The 22,564-nt window shown below is 40.9% G+C and overlaps 1 protein-coding gene across 1 annotated transcript in view; it reads left to right on the top strand.

The window, feature by feature from the left end:
- The window catches only part of SPAG16 (sperm associated antigen 16), a 363,638-nt gene that overhangs the window by 152,748 nt on the left and 188,326 nt on the right, over window positions 1–22,564 (top strand). The window contains exon 11 of the mRNA XM_030278464.4: window positions 17,495–17,638. Within this exon, the coding sequence (XP_030134324.4) occupies window positions 17,495–17,638 (144 nt within the window). The remainder of the gene's footprint in view (window positions 1–17,494; window positions 17,639–22,564) is intronic.

Genomic DNA, 22,564 nt, shown 5'->3' with positions numbered 1-22,564 from the left:
TCTTTGTGTTATATATTTTATGTATTTCTCTTACTCTATCTGTGGAAGCATGATCTAGAAGGCCTCAGGGAGGAGAAAAATGAAGATCAGTAGACAGAAGTTACTGAGCTGGAGGTGTGTTAACAGCAGTGGTAGCACAGGCTCATCTCTAGTTCATTCCTTCCTGAGTTCTTTTCTGTCCCTGTCAATTAACTGTGGGAGGTAGGTGAGCAAGCTGGGTGTTACCCCCTCCCCTGCTGCTTTTGGGAGGTGTGGCACTAGTTCTGGGTTTATTAGGCAAATCCTGCCATCTGGTGATTGCTCATGCACCTCTGGGGTTGCTGCTTGGGTGGAATTTGGCCCTTTCAAAGGGAATTTCCTACTGCTGCTTCACCTGTGCTCCTTTTCCCTGTGCTAGGACCTTCTTTGTATGTTACCCTGCACTTGCTGATTTGCTCTTGGACACTTCTTGAGGAGGCTGGTGAAGGCACCTCATGCCTCCCAGCAACCTCAACACCTGCAAAGACAGGGAGGATCCTCTGGATGAGCCCTTCCAGGTCCTTACAGCTCATCCTTTGCTCCCAGTGAGTATTTGTGGTGTCTGTGAGCTGCAGCTCACCACCCTGGAATCTCATTAGTGAAAACTTGCTGCCCCACCTCATCCTTTCCCTCCTGGTTCCTTTTTCTCTCTCCACAGCAACAGAGTTACTCTCTCCTGTGCCCACACAAATGCCGCTGCTGGTGCCCTGTTCTCCTGGTGCCCCTCGAGCTGTGGCCACCTCTCCTTGTCCTCAGGCAGCTTCCTTGGACTGCACTGGCATTGGAGCTGCACTGCAGCTGCTCCTGACTGGCAGGAATGTTTGATCCAGGCCAGCATTCCTGATAAATGCAAATCAATATTATTTTTTCCTGTACCATGGTAGATAGGGATCCCTTAAAGCAACCCTTTCCCCACGGCTTCTGCACCAGTATTCCTGCTCCTCCTCGTGTCTCCCTGCCCTTCTGTGTGCCACGTAGGGCTGTGCAAGTCTCAGTTAAGCCCAGAGAGCCAGCAGGGATGGCTCATGTTTCCAGTGCCCCTGGAAGTGCTCAGTGGGCTCAGCTGCATTTGTTTTGTTTGGTTTTGGGAAATGACACCAAGAGCAGGAAGCTCAGGCAAGCTGGAATTACTTTCCTTGACCCCCAGCATGGCTTCAGCATCTCTCAGGCAGAGAAGTAACTTAATTAAACATCAAGGGCAAAAATGATCCTGACTTTCCCTGTAGAGTGAACCAAACCTTGGAAATTTTGGAGTCCCAAATTCACCTGCACGTGCCAGGGCCACAGCCAGCTCCAGGGCCCTGCCATGGCACATGGAAGGGGAAGGAAGGATTCTGTGCCTGTGGACTCAGAGCCATTAAGCTTTAATGGCCATTGCAGATAAATGCTCCAAAGGGAAGAGTTTCACCACTTGTCATCTTCCTAGTATAAATAAGTTTTGGAAGAACATTTGGCTAAATTATGCTGGCTAAATCAATAGAAATGATTTTGCCTTCCTTTCCTCAAAGAAGTGTTTATGCCATTGCTTTTCTTAGAATTTTTCCATTTATTTTTCTGTATAGCTGACTGCATGGCTCTGGATTTTTGGTCTGGCTTACAATATATTTTGTGAAGGAAAAAAAACACGTTTCCATTGCTTAGTGACCAGCGGATGGTAGCAGGAATAAAAATAAAGACAGACATGTCCAATGTGTCCTTTGAGTCAGATGTGGGCATAAATTTTCCAAGAGGTAAAAACTTGGGGAAAATTTTAGGAAGTGTTTTATTTAGAGTTAATAGTTGAATGGAATAGAAAGCTCTTTCAAAAATACAGAGGGGAATGGGTCAGTAAACTCACTTGAATCCTGTAGGATGAGCTATGTCACCACCATGTGCCAGGGACGTTTGGTGAATTGATCATACTCCGATCCAGGGGGGAAAGTTGCATGGTTTCTCAGGAGCTGGCTCTTCAATTTCCTTGAAATTCAAATTTTGATTTGCTGTAATGGATACAGAAAGAGGAAGATGGTTGTTCTTGAAAACAAAAGTAAGAAAATGACATTTAAAATTGTAATGTCCCTTAGGGAAGAGATATCTGTGCTGTATTGTTCAGAGGGGTATGTCTCAGCATGGTATCCAGTTTTCAGTTCTGTAAAAATCTCTTGAGGTTCCTGTGGCCTCTAAACAAGGTCACTACATAGTGTGGGGAAAACTGGAAGGATGGTCTTCTCTTGCTGTCTCTGACTATAAGTATTATGAAAAATACATTTATATAGTTTGTGTGCAGTGTGGATATGAACAAAGAGATTTCAATTTTTAAGTGGTATGTCTCTGAGAAATGCTGGGCAAATTCCCTGCCACACCTGGGCTGGTGGGGCGCTCCTGTGGGTGTTCCCTGAGCTGTAACTCCTGGAATTTCTGTTCCTCCAGTGGTTTCCTGCTTGCTTTTTTTTTTTTTTTTGGCTTGTGGTTAGCTAATTAATAATTTGTGTTAGTTACGGTGAGGGGATCTGTGGAGATGTGAATTAATACTTGGTTTATATTAAAGAGTGACATGATTGATGTGCTAATTACGCAAATACTTGTTCTCAATATTCTACTTTATTATATAGAAATATGAAGGCCTGCAATAGCAGGCTCTGCTAATATATAAACACACACAATAACGAGGGCAAGATGAATGATTTTCCAGGTTCATGAAATGTCTCTTTTTTTTCTTCACCATGCACAACTTGGACAACACCTGGAATATCTTCTCCCTGGATAGGAGGGAGCTGGGAATGGGGGCTCTTGAGTGCTGGGGTTAATATCAACAGCTCTCTGCACAAGTGGCAGAAGTACACAAGGCAGTAGTTAAGCTGAAGGATGTAATTAATCCTGCTGGCACCAAAATAAATTGGTATAGTTCTACGTCCAGCTCTGCTTTGTGGGGCTAATTGTGTGTGTGAAGTTATGCATGTAACTTAAGCTTTTTGACTTCTTTACAGCCAGAACTTAAAGCACAATTCAGTATCATATTTAAAAGCAGCATAGTGACATTCCCTTTCTGTATCCCCCTCAATTATCCATGTTCTTCCATATTTGCTCTTATTTGGAACACTAGCATTTGTAGAAAGAGCCCAAATACCTCTATTCTGCTTGTTATATGTGCAGGATTAAGTATTAAATAGAGCATTATAAAGCTCTGCTGTTCTATATACATGTGCAAACATAATATCTGCTTCATTTATGATTTTTAAGAGAGATTTTAGGTGTGGTTTAACGGACTGACATATTTTGGTACAGCTGCCTTCTGCATTTTCTTACTTGTAAAGTCTTAACAGCCAGAGTGCATTTATTTGTACAAGTTTGCAGGGGTAAAATAAACCAGACCAGATATATTTCAGAAGCTTTAAAAACAGTTTAAAGTAGATGTTTTTATAAATCCCTATTTTATTACTGGAAGTGCAGCTATTTCATGGAATGGGACATGGGGTATTATTTCCTTTTTCCCTGCTGGAGGACACATAGCTGACCAGTGGCATTTACAGAGGGAGAATCAAGCACATTAAGCTACTGTTTGCACAGAACTTTATGCTGAAATACTAAGTCAGTTCAAATTCCCATGAACTTTAATGGTATTTTTTTTCTTCTAAGCAATTCTCTGTACAAGCCTCATTAAATGAAGAAAGGATTTCTATTGATTATGTTAACTTTAACACCTGGCTGGGAGGATGCAAGTGTGAACACTGCAAAACTCTGTGTTACATGCAAAGGAAAATAATATGTTGGGATTTGGAGAAATCCCAAACAGCCCTTTGAAAGAATGCCTCTTGCTGGCTACTTTGGAGCTGGAATCAGAAAGTCAGAGAAAGGTTAGGGTTGGAGGGGACCTTAAAGATCATGAGTAAATGATTGTGGTGGGTAAAAATGAGTGTGCTGGAGCAGACCTGGAGAGGAGCCAGTTCCAGGGCAGGTGCTGCACGTTAAAGGTGTGGCTGTGTGACAACACAGCACCACAGTAACTGGTTCTTTTTGCAAGCCATGTTAATTTTGTAGAACTGAACCCTGGAGCTGTCTGGATGTTCCTTTTTATGTTTTTGGTGTGGCCTCTGAAAGAAAGGAGCTCAATGTGTCCTTTGTGGTGTTATGAATTCCAGGGAGAGCTCAGGTGCCTCTCCCTGTGCTTTGGGAGCTGAGCATGTACTCCATGGGCTGCCCCAGACTCTGCTTCATCTCCCTGGGGACTTTGTGTCTGTGCTGTTGCTTAAGCTGCTCATGCTGAGATTGCTGCCTTTTTAATTCCACATGGCAGAGGAATAGACAAGGCTCCTTTTAGATGACTACAGCTTTATAGAGTGGCTCCCTAAAACTCTGTTTCTGCCAAGTGGGCATTATCATTTGTGATTAAAAAAAAACAAAACAAAAAAAACCAAAAAAAACCACAACAAAACCAAAAAAAAAAACCAAAGCCATAGATTTCTTTTTTTTAAATTAGTAAATGGATCATATTAAAACTGGAGTTAATGTGATGTGAAGTATTTTGCCAAATTTGAGTAATTGATGGTAATAAAATTAGTCCATTTAATGGTGATTAAAATTCCTCTGTTTCTGCATCTGTAACATTAGAGTGGAATTTTGTCTGTTTTTCAATTTAAGCGATCTACTTTAAAGTACTTACATAGTAAGCATTATTTACTGCTTTTAGGATTGCCCTAAACTAATTTAAGATGTGCCTCATTAGTTTTTCCTGCTCCATGGAATAAAAAATTACCAGCATTGGTCTTTAAAGTGCATTTTGCACTTCTGCAATTACCATATTGATGATTGTTTTTCCTATGACAAATATACTATCGTGTTCTGTTGCATTCTCGACTTCCTAGCGGTTCTTAAATTTGGTCTGCAAATGTGTATATTGGTCAAATGTAAGTGGTATTCTACAGATGTTAAAATTAGAATGTGGGAGAGAGCCATGTGCAACTGCACTTGTTCAGCTGTTTTGGTAAAGCTGATTAAGGATTGGCTTTCAGGTGCCTGGGTGTAATTAGTACAAAGGGGTTATTTTTAGTGGTACAAAATATTCCGATAATTTGAGTTTAGAGGAACTTGAGCTTGTACTGAAAGTGGAAAAAAACCCCAACAAACAACTTGTATGGTCTTTCATGATACTAAGCAGGTGCCACACACAGAGGTACTGCTGGAAAGTTCACAGTTTAGTCATCACCTGTGCAGGTAATCAATGAGCATCCCAACATTTCATCCAGAGATTTCATCTCTGCAGCAGCTGTTGGAGCCTTCCATCCCCAGGATGCCAGATCCTGGTCACTAAATAATCACTGCCTTGGCAGAGACATGCAGCCATGTGGATGTGCTTGCTCTGAAAAGGAAACTCTTACTTGAGTTGTGCTTCATGCCTGTGTTTCATCAGAGCCAAATTGTGGAGGTCTGTCTGTGAGACTTTGCTGACTGATTGGTGAAAGCTGCGTTGTCCCAGTTCATCCACCACTTTCTCTAAGACATCATTAGCTTTTTACAGAATAGATGGCATGATAACAACATTTCCTGGGAGTCTGGTCTCTCTCATGTCAAAAGTAAGCAGGCTCCCCTCTCCTCATTCATAGTACTCTGGCATCATAAATGAAGCACTAATGTTTAAATGTGTAAAAAAAGTTACTTCAGACATGTTAATCTCTGGGGTTTAGGTAGTATTTGGTCAGATTCTCAGAGGTCCTTCACTTTCTGTGGACTAGTATTTGTCTCCAGACCAAAGTGCAGGAATATGGGCTTTTTCTCTTTCATAAACAGACATGTGATGCACATGCAGTGGGACACAAACAAAGTGGTCATGGCAGAATGAAACGGAAGTGTTTTCAGTTTTTTTGAGTCTCACACAGAATATGAGAAGAACACACATCTGTTTATAAATGGGCTCTACATTTCTCTCCATGGGAGTGATGACTTGAAGTCTCTCAGCAATTTTGTCCCTCTTTATCCTGTTCTAGAAGCAGGACTGTATTTTGCTTTAAAAATTGTTTAGACTGATCTTTCTTTATCCCTCACTATAGCCCAGTGTGAAGGGAATGAAGACTAATTTTTGGAAGCAGGATAAATGGCAGCCCTTGAGGTTAATGTTGCTGTGACTTTGCAGTTGTGGGCATGGTTCTGTGGTTTTCATAAACATCATCTTTGCAGAAGTTCAGATGTTCAGCAAGACAACACCACCGAACAAAATAGTCATGGAGGGCTGGAAAATCTTGGTACAGTGTGGTAGTGAGTTCCAGGAGGTTTAGGAAGCTCTGCCTGGGGAGGTTTAGGCTGGATGTTGGGAAGGGGTGCAGGGTCAGGCACTAGACAGGTTCCCCAGGGAATGATCACAAACCCGCGGCTGCCAGAGCTCCAGGAGCATCTGGACAATGCTGTCAGGCACAGGGTGGGATTGTTGGGGTGTCCTGGGCAGGTCCAGGGGTTCACTCCATGGTCCTGGTGGGTTCCAGCTCTGGATACTCTCTGGTTATTGGCTGACAGCAGCCAGCTGCTTAATAGGCCAAATCCATGGCACAGCAGAACGTTTAGGTTGTTGGGACTGTCGTAAGATTTAGAACCACTTTGGAACACAAATCTGGGGTCTATAAATGGTTGGAGGTGGTGCCAATGGCAGCAGAGGGTGAAAGTGCTAGCAAAGGTTAAAAACTGAAATCTGGAATCCCACTGTTTTAATTTGTATATGGCTTGGGAAAAGGCATTTTATTCCAAATATGCTTTGAATTGAAGGTTGCATGACTGTGAGTCTTCAGGGGTTTGTTTTGTAGATATCAGTAAGTCATGAAAAACTTTACATTTTAAACAGAATGAAGACACCTTTCAGGTAGCCCCTTTCAGAGAACTCCTGCAGCTAGGCTGTAAGGCTCCCATAGGTGTGAGAGAAACTCACGAGCAGCAGCAGTCATTTTTATATGTAAGTGTTTTTATTATTCCAGACTCTTCTATCAGGGTTCTTTAATGCATCGTTATAAAGGCTAGAACTACCTTACTTAAGTATTTCCATGTTACAGTTTTTGGGTTTAGGAAGAGATAAAGGAATACGTAGCAGCTGGCAGAGTCAGCCATGAAGATTGTTCTGTGTGTGGCCAATGTTCATTACAAGGAATATTTTCAGGGCTTTGTCAAAATGTAATGTAAATGTAATGTACATGTCAAAATCTCTAAGTTACAGCACTTGGAATATATAGTCAGCTTTCCCCCCCTCTCTGGGAGTGTTCCCCTAAATGAGTTGCTATTTCTGCTATTCCAACTTATTTTTCTCTGTACACGCTAGAAGTGGAAGAAAATTCTGAGATCTATTTCTAGTTTTCATAAACTTATGTGGATCTGGGCCTCTCTAAGGTTGTTTTTCAGTTTTGAAGAGCTTTACTTTCTACTTTCTTCATGCAATGCCTATGGACAGCAAATGGGGAGGAAAGATGGGAAGAAAATCTGCCAAATAGGCCAAATATTGTATAGGAAACATTCTAGAAATTCCATGGTCTCCAAAGGGCTTGGCTTTGCCCAAGAGGGTAGTAATTTTTTGTGAGTGATTGTACATAATTCCATAGCAGAGCCAGGAACTGCAAACAGAAATATGACTTGTTTCTCCTAAAACAGCATTTAAATCTCACCAAATATTCAAAAGTCCTTAACCTCATATTGCCTGTGAAGATTAGTCCATAGGAATTCTGAGAAATGATATGGCAGAATATGGAAGAGTCAGGCTATAATTCTCTTAAGTCAGTGATTTCTATGGATATTTTCTCTGATGTAGTAACTAGAGTTTAATATGCAGCTGGCCTGATTTTAAAGTAAAATTCTACAAAAATAAACTAGGATCATTAACTCTCACAACAATTTAGCAGAGGAAATGGCTTTTCCTATATTTAGGGTTTTAAAATGTATTGTGTTCCTTTCTAAAGGGTGGGTTTTAATACAAACCAATGTAGTGGCTTGGGCCAGGAACTCTTGGTTGAACTCCACAGGCTGCATTTCACTTTGGGAATTTGCTTAGGAAATCAGTTCCTTCAGTGTTTTCATTAGCAGTGAGGAGGATGGAATACAGAGTAGCTTATAAAGTATGCAGATGACACCAAGCTGTGAGGATCTGAAAATGCTTTTCTGTATCAGATCAGAGTTCAAAATAAACTTGGCAAATTGCAGATATTGTCTGAAATCAAGATGAAGCAAGATGAACTCAAATTATGTGAAGTGCCACATGATGTATTTAGGAAAAAGAATTTAGATACACAAATTCAAGATAGGCAATACCTGTTAAGAGGAAAAACTGGTAACAAGGTCTACAGTACCCTGCTGTTGCAAACTAAGGAAGTTAATTCTGCAATGTGTGAAGAGGGATGCTGTGTCTGTAATGTTGGGTAATTACTCCAAATTAGGGCTGGTGAGGTCTGAGTCGACATGCTGTATCCATGTTTGGTTATGACTTCTAAAATGCCTCTGGAAAACTACCTAGTTGACAATGTTAGTAACAACCATCTGATATATAAAGGTCTTAAGACAAAAGGGAGAGGGAAACTTTTTCCTTATTCCTGAGTGAAATGAAGGGAAATTTTTGCTATTTGCACTCACAGTGATGAGGTTTGTGTTTTAAAAAACATTTTTTGAAGGCTGATTCCCAGAAAAAGCCATGTAGAGCTGTTGTAGAAGTTACTTTTCAAGGAGAAGTTATACAGATCTGTGCTGGATGTACCTTCCTCAGCCTAAGGTGGATGAGGTGATGCCTTTCAGCACATGTCTGTAACTCTGTGCAGGAGATGAGAGTAGAATAAACAGCTTGAAAAATTCTTCTCTTGAAATGTCCTGGAAAAATGGAATGGCTGCTTTTAGTAGGGAAAGCTTTCCACCCCATAGAGCAGACTCAGCACAGCATTGTGGGGCTGCAGCTACTTGGAATCATGGGACTAGAGAATTTCTGAAGCTAAAATCCATTTCTGTCTTGTACACATACACCTGGTTATGGAGATCACAGAGGAAGAACACTATTCATAGCTGCTGACTTTGCTTCTTAGTCCATACTGTGAAGAAACTATTTATTTATTTAATTTTCTTCCCACAAGACTTTCCATTAATTCTGTTGATGGAAGCATTTTTCAGCATTACGATAGTGAAATAAAGCACAGAGCATTAAACCCTTCTCTGCCTCCAAAAGTGAGAAAGAAACACTGGCAGGAAACTGACCTTGAAAAGGTAATGTTTTGGTTTCTTATTAATTTAGAAATCTGAGTTAGTTTGATGCTCTAATTGTAAGTCATATTTTTATATAATTTCCTTTATCAACCTTGATAACTTAACAGAATTTACCAACTGGCAAGTTTCAAGTACTTTTTCTTCCAAACTCTTTTATATCACAACACTGCTCCTAATCATCTGTGAGAAAGCTGCCATGCAACAGAAGACTGGGAATTGCTAACAGTAATGATGGAAACTAATTCAAACCAGGCCACAGGTAGAAGCTTTTGTGAAAGCAATCTGCATCGTTTCAAGCTGGTCAAGCTAGAATAGCCTTTTAGAAAAGCAGTCTCTTTAATTCCAAAGGAAGCCCAGCTATTATCTCTCTACCCAACAAGTACCTAAGGCACAGGACAAAAAAAGGAGGCAACAGGGATGTATTGAGTAGGGGAAGTGTTAGCCAAGTTTGCCAACATTGCCTTTCCCTTTCCTTCTTTGCCATGAAGGGGTTCACAAGGAGAGGTGGGGTGAAAAACCCTGGGGGCCAAGCTTTGCCCATGGGCTGAGCCTGTTTTCTGTGTCTCTCCCCTGCTGCTCTGGGGTTGTCCTGAGAGCAGCGATCCCTTCCGGAGCTGGCTTCCAGAGGCTGCAGGTCCCAGCTAAGCTCGTTACAGTGCTATTTTGGATGCTGTGCTTTAATGCTCCTAGGGGGCTGCCTTTCACTAAAAGAAGTGATGTAGCATTTTTCATGAAGGGATAGTAAAAGGTGAGTGACAGGCAGTGTGAATCATGGCATAAATCATTTCAGGCACGGAAGTGCAGCTTTCACTCCAGAGGAAAGCTATTAGGAAAGGATGTCAATGTTTTAACTTTTTAATTGCATCTACTTGTTTGTTGCTACTCTCATTCTTTTTGCTTTTGGCTTAATTATTTCTCCCTAAAGTATGCTGCTTACCTAATAAGTTGACTAAGCTTGAAAAATTGATTCAAATACATATTAAATAAGAGCTTGTGAGCTACAGTTACAGTGAGCAGCTCTCAAGTTAGCTGGTTTCTTTAATAGCACCAAAAATACCTCAACTATTTGATCTCTTGTTCTGTTCGCAGCTTTGTCAGCATGGAAACTTTATGGCAATTTATATAAATTTTAAAATCAAGCCAAGCCCCACCCCTAAATTTTGCACTGAAAATAAGCAGTGGTTCTCTCTGTGGAGGGAAGTGGTTTGTTCCTTGCCTGCTGCTCTGGTTTAAAGCAGGTTAGAAGGGAACTGTTTCTCTAATATGTCACAGCTGATGCTGTAGACTAAGTGATTTTTTTTTTTTTTTTTTCCTGTGGCCAGCAGTAATTATCAACAACCTTGTAAGCACAATCAAAGGAATGAATAAGTAAAGATTCTCTAAGAAGTCATTTAGATTCATGCCTGTTCTTATTTACAGACATTCTAGATTAAAAGCTTAATGTTAGGGTACAGAGTTGCAGTACACAAGACTACAATGACATAAACACTTTCTATGTTATTACATAGCTTCTGGAAAAATTCTTTTGTCCTGATGTGATTAAGGAGTCAATCTTAAACAGGATTATGGATGTTTTTAAGTTAATATGCTGTGAAATTGGCACTACTCCTGGTACTGCATAATTCAGGAACATGCATGTGTCTTTAAAGGATGAGACCTCTGAAAACACATGTGGATCAACAGCACAGTTTTGACTTTTTCTCAGATTTGACTGAGAGCCAAACTTTCCTGTTAAGAAGATGATGATTTTATATTGGCACAGCATGTACACAGTCAGATCTAATGCAGTAAAACCTGGGTAAGTTACAACACTCTATTAAATTGATGCATTTTGATAATTGCACGTGGAGTGGATAAACAGAAAGTGATCAGAGAACACCACAAAATGGATATTCTGAAGTTATCACAACTGTGTCTGTATTAGGGACTTAGAGTGATGTGTTTAATACAATTCTTTTTGGAGGTACTTTATATTGTAGGGGGAGTCCACTTCCTGAAGTTTTTTCTTTTTGAGAGGACAACTGGGTTTGTCAAGTTAGAAAATGTGTGAGTTTATCAGGAATAAATATGTTTTCTGCTGCTGTGCAGCTGGGAGTGAAGATTCTGTGTGCATGAGGACTAGAATAAGCACATAAACTTGACTGTGAATTAAGAAGTTGCTTGGCCTCTAGAGATACAGTCTCTGGAAGACAGCTTTCTCATTATTTTCTAGGGTATAACAAGGTCTGCTGGCCAGTCTAGAAGGTTAACTTCAGGTATGTTGAGATTCTAGCAAGTTTTCTCTCTCCTAAACCCTGAGTCACAGGAGCTTGGGAAGCTGCCAGGGGTTTCACCAGACAGGATAGGGTTTTTTAAGCATTGTTGTGACTGAGATCTATCACTGACTTCTAAATGGGCATTTACATAAATGAAACAAAAGATAGGAGCTTTGTACTCCGAGTATTTTCCCCTTCTTATGATATTTTATGGGGTTTTTTTTTCTTTATCCTTTTTTTGGTCTGTTTTAGTTCTTATTTTCTCTATTGAAAGCATTTTTCCCCTCTTCCATTTCGTCAAGAAAAGATGAATTTTATGACCTCAAATAGGAATACAAGCTATTCAGTTATGCTACAGTTGCATAATAAAACACTGAATTAAATGTCAAGGTTATAATTATTACTGAAGAACGCTGTCAGGTGAGATCAGGTAACTCAAGCCAAGATAAAAAAGCTGGTAGAAATGACTATATTAGAGAGATGATGTTCAAAGAAGGCATGTTAGGATGAGTTGCAACAGGCAAAACGATTGCTTAGGCTGTTGTGCTGTGTTTAGTTTGAATTTCTTGGCAGGTTAAGCTTAGCTGAGAGCATTTGTCTGGCAGTTTGTGCCTTTTCCTTGGCCCATTTGCCGTGAGGCCGAGGGGCACCGTGGGTCTGTGGGGCAGCAGCCGGAGCCGCCCCTGCTGCCCTCAGAATGCAGCTGCTCACCTTGGCTTCCCCCTGGATTCCTCGTCCCCAGCCACCATCACGTAGGCAAGGAGGGAAATAAGGGATGTGCTGCAGGAAAAGGGTGATCTCTGTGTTGTCTGTCACTCCCTTTCCCCTCTGGAAGTGAGAGAATTCCCATGACTGCTGCTGCACCCCTCAGCCCGCCGTGAGAGGAAAATGGGCTTTGCCTCGATTACCCTTGTGAGGGGAAAATGGGCCTTGCCTCAGTTTCCCCTGTGAGAGGAAAATGGCCCTTGCCTTGGTTTACCTTGTGAGGGGAAAATGGGCTTTGCCTCGGTTTTCCTTTTATGGGAAAAATGGGCCTTGCCTCAGTTTCCCCTGTGAGGGGAAAATGGGCTTTGCCTCGGTTTCCCTTGTGAGGGGAAAATGGGCTTTGCCTCGGTTTCCCCTGTGAGGGGAAAATGGGCTTTGCCTCGGTTTCCCCTGTGAGGGGAAAGTGGTCATTGCCTCTGTTTCCCTGTAAGGGGAAAATGGGCTTTGCCTCGGTTTCCCCTGTGAGGGGAAAATGGCCCTTGCCTCACTTTCCCCTCTGTGAGGGGAAAATGGGCTTTGCCTCTGTTTCCCTTGTGAGGGGAAAATGGCCCTTGCCGCTGTTTCCCTTGTGAGGGGAAAATGGCCCTTGCCTCAGTTTTCCTTTTATGGGGAAAATGGCCCTTGCCTCTGTTTTCCTTGTGAGGGGAAAATGGGCCTTGCCTCCGTCTGCTCTGTGCAGTGTGAGCCCAACTCGCTCAGTTCACCCAGGGTAAATGTCTGGGCTCACCCTGTTTGCAGTGAGACCCTTGGAGCATGGGGTGAGGGAGCAGCGGCCATCCTGATGCCTAAAAAGGCTGCCTGGAGCAGAGGCTAGGCAGAGCTAAAGGAATAAAGTAGGGATTTATTTATTAAAAGACCTTCAAAAGATAAACCTTGGGCAGCACAAGAGCCTGGCTGTGGCTCTACCCAAGATATCACAAGTTTTCACACTTTTTATAAGTTTTGGCCCATTTCCTTATTGGGGTTAATTGCCAATTGCATCTCCATGTCCCATCCTCCCAGCTTGCTCTCCTCAATTTGCTGTTGTTTTGCACTTTTTGGGCCTGAAGCTGTAACAGTGTTCTTGGGCTACCAAAGGATTGTTTTGTCAAACTAAACTGTGAGGAGAACTTGCTAACACTTTATATGAAGTTCAGAGTTCTATACAAATGCAGTCCAAAATCTGGAAAACAGGAAAGCTAAAACGTAAGGCATCAATCCCACAGCAGCTGTTCCTGAGCCCAAGCTGGGTGGCCGCAGCTGAGTGACTATTGAAAGGTGAGTGGGAGTTCCTTGGTGGCAGCTCAGAGGTGGGAAAGCGTGGTGAGGTTGTGCAGTTCACACATCCATTGCCACAGGAACTGTTCCTAAAGCTCAGGTTAATTTGTCCTTTGTCTCAGCACAACTGGCTCATGTCTATTAAAATCAGGCCTGGAATAAAATTCCAGCTTTTGCAAACTCTGTCAATTTTTGGGGTGCAGTCCAGCAATAAACCAAAGTATGTGCATGTGAACAACATCACTGATTTCAGTAGGGCTATTGATGCCCTTTCATTTATATATATTTGGTCTTGTCTGAGGCTGTAACCAGTATCCGTCCTCTGGAATTCAGTGCATGTCATGTCCTTGCCTCCAAAACCCTCCTTGATGGCAGAGAAAGAAATATCAGCAATTTCCCAACAATTTCCACTATAAAACCAAGATTTTTCAGCTAGTTGTAACTTCACTCAAATATAACTGCTCAGCCCAAAATTTTCTGTGCTAGGTATGGTAAGCAAGGCTGAATTTTTATGTAAGAAAGTGTTGGCTGAAATCTTTCTGTCACTAGGAAAAATGCATTTGAGGGTTTTTTTTAATCTTGCAGGAACTCTGCTGCTGTCATATTTTGGAGAAAGAAATGCAGCAGAAGAGCTTTCTGGTGTGAAAGCAGCTACTGGCATTAACAAGAAGCCTCTTTGCCAGTACCTGGGAATGCAAATACATTTGATCAAATCATGAAGTACTAAAAATTAGGTATCACAAGCAATATTCAGCACAATGCCGTATCAGAATTTGGCAGCTGAATGCTGTCTATATTGAGAACATATTTTTCTGTATGTGAAACCATAGAAAACTGGATTTTGTCCTTGTTTCTGCCACAGAGAAACTGGGTGAGACTGGATAAGTCACTTAGGAGTACTAAGCTGGTTATTAATTTTGCGTTTTTCATTCTCTCAGTGCCTAATTTTGAGACAATTTAGGTGAGGTTTTTATTTCACATCCAAGCAGGGTCAGTTTTGTGTGTGGACTTGACCAGTCCTTCTAACCATGATGGAAGCCATGTACCTGGGTAATACCTGAGGGTGTTCTGAGAGCTGGGAGAACAGGCTGGTCATGGTACATTAATTGCAGTGTTTCAGAAACCCTGGTGCCAGGAAGTTTTCCTCCACATGGATCTGAGATCTGCCCTCTCTCAAGTTGGTGGCTGTATTAAACACCCAGCTGGTGTTCCTCAGGCAGCTCAGGGTGCAGCACTTTTGGACCTGAAGGTTGATTTTGTGTGATGTGGTCAAGTGTGGAACATCCTGAGACTGACAGTGTTTTGCATGTGAAGAAACTGTATTTTTATTTATGGCTCAGTCAAAATAAATTAAAATAATCGATGATTGTTTTGAAAGCAAATTACTGGGAGTACTATATATCTACCATGGCAAGTGCTGAAGAGATGAGAATGTCTTATAATGCCAGAGTGAGTTGTGTAAACAAGGGTATTTATATACTCAACAGCAGCAAATCTCTGAGAGGGCTTTTTGTTGGGTTTGTTTTTTTTCCTTGGCTGAGTCTCCACTGATCCCACTTTATCCCAAAGGAGGAGGAGGAGAAAACTAATGTTCCTATCACACATGTTCCATTATTGATTTCCATTCCAATCCACCCAAAGTCTTCTGTGCTGGAAATAATTAGACCCTGTGAACAGAGATGAAGCAAAAATCTATACAATGCTGGATTGCCAGAAATGAAGACAAGGGTGCCTAATTAATGCTGCATATAGAATGCATTTTGGATGAATGGGCTTCCCTTTCTCAGAAGCAGCTCAACAGCAGTTGTGTCACAAATTTGCTGTTAATTAAATGGTGTTCACTGTGTGCCTGTAAAAATGGCACGGAGGAAGAAAAACATTGGACAGCAGCAGCATTTTACAAAAGCTCTGCAATTTAAAGGAAAGACTGTGAAAAACAAATTTGCAGCCTTTTTACAGACAGCAAGATATTTTCTCCCATATGAAATTCACTTTATGCATTTTCCCAAATCTCCATAGGAATGTCTGGTCACTGCAGAAGTTTGAGCATTTCAGAAGCTGGACTGGACGTGTGTTGGGAGGGTTGAGGGTAGGCAGAATGTTCCTGGGAGCTGAGGCAGGAGGGATGAGAGCACAGCTGCAGCCTGGCCAGGGTATAAGGATTGTTCAGGAGGAGTCAGGGTCTGGAGGAAGACACCAGGTAAAATTTTCTCTGCATAAAAGGTGATCTGAAAGGGGTCTAAGGCTGTATAACGCAGCTTGGAAACTGAGAAGGCAGATGTTTAGGAAGAATGTAAGAGAGCTGATGGAAAGGCTTCATAACAGCCCCCACTAAGAGCAGAAATATCTGGAGGGAAAAACTGGAGGGGATCTGAAGCGTCTGTAGCAGGTTAAGAGAAAAATGTCAGCTCTGTGCACATGCAGATAGCAGCAGTGGGGCTGTTGGTGCTTCAGAGGTCTCTGTATTAGAGGGATTCTGGGACAGCTCTTCTTGTCCTGTAATTTGCAGGCCACTGGTGCCTTCTCTCAGCCTTTAATTCTCTCCTTTTATCTCTATTCCCCCCTTGCTCTTCTAGATATCTGTTGTGGCCAATCTGAGTGATACGACTGCTCTCTGTGCATCTCTGGAGAATTTAAATAGCATCATTCCCTCTTTCTCTTTTTTCCTATAAATGCAGAGGAAGTTTATCCTCTTTAGGAGAAGATAGAAAGCTTTTTTTTTTCCTAAGAAACTGGAGAATGAGTAAATCCGAGGCTCCTCACTCGAGCAGATGAATTCAACTGATGAGTCTGTAGGAATCTTCCTAGCTGGGCATTAAACTGCAAGAATAGATGTTTTCTGATGAAATTCTAGTTGACATAAATATATTTTTAGCATGGATTTGATAGAGGGTATTATTTTTCCAGTATAGTTGATGCTGTGATTCTGGTTTAGGAATATTATGAAATAATTTGAGCGCAGGAGAAAGGTGCTAATAAAAAAGATACTTTTATGACATTGTGCCTTCTAAGCCCTCTCTTTTCTTCCCATTTGGGTGCTTAGCATTGTCTCTCCTCTCATTCTGCTTTAATAAGCTTTTTTCTCTCCAACCTGTCAGCCCTGATGCACAGCTGAAATAGATGCACACACAGGTTCTGATTCTTTCCCCATTATTGCAGTTTGATTCTGAACTCCAGATTTAATCTGTCTAAATAAGCCACTCTTGGGACTAAAGTCAGCTGCTAGAACTTTTTGATGTTCAACAAATAGTAAGGCATTACAATGATTTAAATCAAATAACCAAATCCATGTGAAATACACTACTTGTTATCTTTCCAACAGATTGATTTTCTTCCCTGGGTCCATTTTAAGCTGCACTGCAGTTGCTAAATCAAAAATAAACTGAGTTTTCAGTCTATGGGAGTGTTAAGTGTATGATTTCTATTACATTGCGGTGTGCTACATATTAAAAATGAAAACATGGAACACATTTTGAGTACAGAATTGGAATGAATTTTATGACCTAGTCCCAGTGAATGGTCTCTAAAGTGCTGGCAAGGACTGTAGCTCCTGGACTGTAATTATCATTTGAGTTACTTCACAGTGGTAGGAGACTTTACACCCTTGGGCACAAGTGGGGACAGGCTGACATTGGTGCTTTTTGAAATTATTTTGGATAAGTGGGAATGTTAATCATGTTGATGCAGCTTCTAACCCTCTTGCATGTTTGTTAGAACATAACCTAACAAAGTTTTTCAAAGCATTGTTTGACTGTTAAGTGGAACTTCAGGAGAGTGAAAACAATTCTGGTTTCACAGAAATCAGTTGTGGTCTTTTTTCTTCAGCAGCAGCAGCAGCTCATCTCCACAGCACGTATTTTGAGTTCTCATGAGCTTAGGAAGCATCACTGTTTGCTCAGTCCATCTAGAATCAGATTCCTGGGCCTATTGCCCTGAGTTAAATGAATCTTCTGTATTTCAATCAAATGGAACTGGTACAGAACATAACCTGCCTTTCTTTTCTCCTGCAGCTTGGATTTACACCCCCGGAAAAGCATCGTGCTCAGCGGCGGCGATGACCGCCTGTGGAAGACGTGGGGCTTCCCTGATGGGAACATCCTCCTGACAGGGGACGGTCACACAGACTGGCTCTCAGGCTGCTGCTTCAGGCCCAGGTCAGTGTCTGTGAAAAACGCCAATCACTTGGTTTTAAAAAATTTAATAATAATAAAATGGTTATAAAAATAATAATACAATTAGAGTAATAAAGTTTAGAGTTAGGACAATTACAAGACAATAAATAGCAAAGAATTACGGATGTCCGGATGCTCTCGGACACTAAGTCATGAAAAGCATGACTTGTGAACAAAGGAATTACCCTTAAACCAATACACTTGTTGCATATTCATATATCCTTCATGGTTATGCATACATTCTATTCTAAACAAGAAACTCTGTCTGTTATATGTCAACTGTTTCCTTTAATTCCCTGTCATCTTCGAGTCTGAGCAAGGCCTGAAGAAATTAGCTTCTTCTGATAAGAAACCATAAATTCCTTTTCTCTGGAAGATTTAGGTGTTCCTCAAAGCAAGTATCTCATTCCTAAAAAAAAAAACTTCCCCACATACATAGTCTCTATTTTAATATTATGTTGGAACCTAAAACTATATATAACACAATACTTAAGAGAATTAATACAGCATAACTTTCTAACATTACACATATAATATTAATTGTAATATTTGCGAAAAGCCAATCATAAAATATGCATTTTTCACAGTGCCGACGCTCCCTGAACTGGCCCTGCTCCCTCCTGGAGCTCCCCTCTTCACTGGCCTGCTTTGCTGTCTCTCTGTTCTCAGGGAGACTCTGCACTCTCTGCTCAGTTCCCAAACATGTAGATAAAAACTTCCTCTGCCTTTTACAGTGTTGACTTAAGACTGATTGCTTTTGGTATTTTGTACATCTTAAACTCCGTCCCCATAGCAGTGCATATAACAAGGAGTAATAAGCTTTTCAAGCCTTGCTGTATTCATTTTTTCCCTGCTCATGCACTATGGCAAACACAGTCCCATTATTAATAGTACTGAAAAGTTGACTTCTTGTATTATGCATTATTTGTTAGATGACTAAGAATATTTGGGTTTACCTACAGAATATGAGCTTTCTTGCTCTTTCATCTTATGGATTTGAAGCTAAATTAATAAATGAAAGTGAACATGGAAAATACAAATTAAATATTTAAGTTACAAGGGTCATGGAAAACGGGCAAACATGAAGTAGATTTTTTGGTCTTTCTGTTGAAAAATAGGACACCATTACTCTCAAAACTAAATGCATTTGATAAGGCTGAGCTTCTATACGTTGAAATTACTTTGCATCAGATTTGTGAGGCAGCATTTTAAATAGAGTTCTTTACTGTTAATATAATAAAGGTCTGCCAGGCTATTCACCCTAGGCTTGGTTATAAAAGGAGCATTATTAAGCCTTCAACCTTGTATTTTCATTGTGTATATTTTATGAAGCAATAGTAGCGCTCTTCTTCATGAGGAGGAAATGTATCCTATTTAATTCCATGGTTCCTCCTGATTTCTGAGTTTGTAATGAGCTACCAAAGGCACACATAGTCCTCTAAACACAAGAAAATCCCCTACTTTTCAAAACCCCAAGAAGCAGGAGTCACGCTTTCTGGGATGAATTAAACATGCACTTACTCTTCTCTTGCATCACTTTCTCCTAAGAAAAACAGGCTTTTTCTTAAGATGCTTGTGTTTTCACTGTGTTCTTTTTCATGTTTATATCCTTAGAAATAATTACATTTAAAAGAAGAAGATAATATCTAACTTAAATAATTGCACAGGAGGAGAGAAATGGAAGCTTCAGCTTCTTGTTTTAAGGTGGTAGGAAAATTTATCTATTGCTGCATGACAGATTTCAGAGTTTGTGAGTGCTGGACATAGTTTAAACTTGCAGATAAACAGAATGCTGTCATTTCCTCTTACCTGTTGTGAATATAAAACTTAGCACAGGTGAAGAATAAGAAAAGCATGTTATCATTTCTAAAGCTGCTGGCCATACTAATCAGATTTCGATAATGCATTGTTACCATGACACCCGCTGACTCAGAGACTCAAAGCTATTTTCTCATTAGTCTTTGACCAGAATACAGGCCTTTCAATAGGCTTTCCTATTTCTCATTCAATTATTGAAATTAAAATGAGTTGAGGTACATCATTATTCTCTTGCAGTATAAATTGACTCCTGCTGAATGCTCTGGAGTTATTCAAAAGCAGTGCTGTTAAAATATTGTCTTCTGTTACTGCATAAAATACATAATGTGGCAGAATACATTTAATCATATTTTATTTTTTTTTTAGATAGGAAACTTTTATATATCTGTTTTTCTCAGAAGCAAAACCAATTAAGTACAAATGAAGAATTCGAACAGATTTTTTTTTTTTTTTTCTTTTTCTGGAATCAAATATAGATAACTTCTAGTTTTGTTCCCAGTTGAAAGATTTGAAATTATGTTCACCCCAGACATGGAAAAGAAAAATATTTTTGTGCTACTGGGCTATTAAGTGGAACTTCTCTAGTTCTATAGTCTTTCCTGTTTGTCCTCTGTGAGATCACTTCTCCTCTGTGTTTCTTCTCCCTCTGTAAAATCAGGTTTAGAACAACCTCCAGCTCTGGTGTGAGAAGTGTTCTGTGTGCAGCCGCACGAGTCTGCTGTCAGATCATCTGGTGCAGCATCCTGCAATAACCCACACCCTGACACTAGGCTCTAATGATTTTAGGAGAGCTGTGATGGGCATTTAACTGATGCTTCTGTACACAAAAATGACTTAAAATCCCAGAAATCGGAGAGTTTATGTGCTCACAGAGCATTACTTGAGCAAGGGTCTTTTTCCTGGTTGCCTCTGTGCCACCACTGTGTAAAAAGGGGTAAAGCAGCCAGTATTTCAGGTGGCTGGGGAGATCTGGAGACGTGAAGCTAAAGTGCTGTTGAGTTTATATATCCTCAGTGTCTCCAAGAGCCAAGAGAGAACTGGCTTTAGGAAGTAGCAATACCAAGGTAAAGGTGTGTTTTAGGCTCTGGACCAGGTGTTAGAGAAATGAGGATTGTCCTTAGGAGCTCTCCCAGGACTGATGTACCACAGTGTCCTTAAGCATCATCACAGAGCCTTAGGGGCAAAGAGTTGTTGGATACAGGAATCTTCCCCCCCGTGCCCCCACTGACAGTGGGGGGAAGATTCCCACAGTGATTTTGTGCTGAAAACCACCTCTCTTTCACTTGTGATCAAAGCAGGGTGAGGTGAGACTGTGCTGAGGCTCCACAGCTGCCACTGTGTCGCTCCTGGGTCAGCACAAAGGGTCTGGGTGCCACATGAGTTCTCCTTGCAGGGGCTCCCAGGACAGGGGATGAAGGGCAGCAGCCTAGCTTTGTGCATGTGAGAAGAGCAGAGCAGCTCTCTGCAGATCTGAGAGTAAAGCATTGCCTTAAGCTTTTAAAATAAAAGTAAAACTTCAAACAGGTCCTGTCATCTGCAGCGTGTGGCAGCTGGGAGAACAGTGCTTCCTTCTTTGAAACTCAGTGACACCTGGTCAAACTTCAAAAAAAACCCAGTGTTTTTACTTTGGTCTGGCTGAACACTGCAGATGAATTAGCTGTTTCAAGCTCCTGTCACCGTTGAAAAGTTTAATTTTTTTCAGTTTGCCTTTTCTAGATATGAAGGATTGAGGGAGTCAAAATGTCTCCTGTTACAGTCATACACAGAGGCTTTGTGGTAAGAATTGGGAGAGCTGTGTAGTGCACCCGTGGGTGCCAGGTGACTCAAATATTTGAAATAGCAAACAAAAATCTCCATCTTCTGCCAGTTTCCAGAATAAGTTGAGGATGTTAATGCTGTACCTCTAAGGACCATACTCTAATTACACAAAGATATTTCATGGCATGTACTAGATTTATTTATCTTTGTTACTAACCTTCCTGGGTGACTAAAGAACCAAGCTCTGCAGCATAGCAGAGGTGTGTGTTAATGTCTGATAAAATCCCAGTGAACAGTAAAATATTATATTCTTGTCCTGCATGTGGGTAGGTAAAATATGTCATGTCCTTAATGTATTCATAAATATTAATCAAGTCAACTCTTCTAAAATGTTTGTAGCCCTTTTCATGCAAACATTGTCTGGTTCTGTGGAATACAATGAATTTCTGAATTGAAGTACAACCTGTAAGTTCTTAAAGCTATTAAAAACTTACATTGAAAGTTGTCAGGTTTTCAAGTCCTTTGTAATGTCCTGTTCCCCTAAGAAAGAAGCAGAGTTTTTGGTGTTCCTCAGTTACTGAGGAAAGAAATCAAAACTGTTATCAATTTATTATTATTATGTAAAAATTGCTACAGCACCTAATTTACCTGCATGGATTTTCTGTAAGTTCTATTGCTACTGGAAAACCTGGAGGCAGTTATTGCCTCTTTGGTAATTAATAAAAAAAAACTAAAGAAAATATAGAATAAGCATGTTCATGCAGCAAACATGCAAATAAAGGCATGTAATGGTTGATACTCTAAAAGGAGGGTGCCCCCAGTGAGGGGAAGCAAGAGAAAGATGAAAGAACAGCCCATGTTCCTTCAGAGCAGAGGCAGCTCTGTGTGGTATTTCTCCAAGCTGGAGGAGCTGATGTTACTCAGATGGAAACCTGTGCATGGCTAGAGGAGAAAGACAACCCTGTAGAGAGAGAATTAACAGAATATGTGGAGGAAGGATGTGAGGAACTGGAGAGAGATCGAATGAGCTGTGGAGGGAATGCAACCCCAGGTGGGCTTGAATTTACACAAGAAGCTTTTAGGGGAATTCTGTAGCACATGGGAGCAGGCTCTGGGTAACTGAGCACTGTGGTGGCCTCTCAAGACCAAGTCCAAAATTTTGCTGACAATCCAGAGTGAGGGAAAAAGAACCAGGATAATGATATTTGCCCAAAGTTTTCAAGAGCAGTGTCTGATAAATATGAAATTGTGTATGTAAAAGTCTATCAGAGTGGAAGTTATTTTCTCATCATACAAAAATTCTCAGAAAAGTTTTTAATAAAATCCTCTTAA

The sequence above is a fragment of the Taeniopygia guttata genome, chromosome 7, assembly GCF_048771995.1.
Source record: "Taeniopygia guttata chromosome 7, bTaeGut7.mat, whole genome shotgun sequence".
In the NCBI taxonomy this organism is placed as follows: Eukaryota; Metazoa; Chordata; class Aves; order Passeriformes; family Estrildidae; genus Taeniopygia; species Taeniopygia guttata.
The sequence above is the reverse complement of the archived record's forward strand: the minus strand, read 5'-3'. Positions and strand labels throughout refer to the sequence as shown.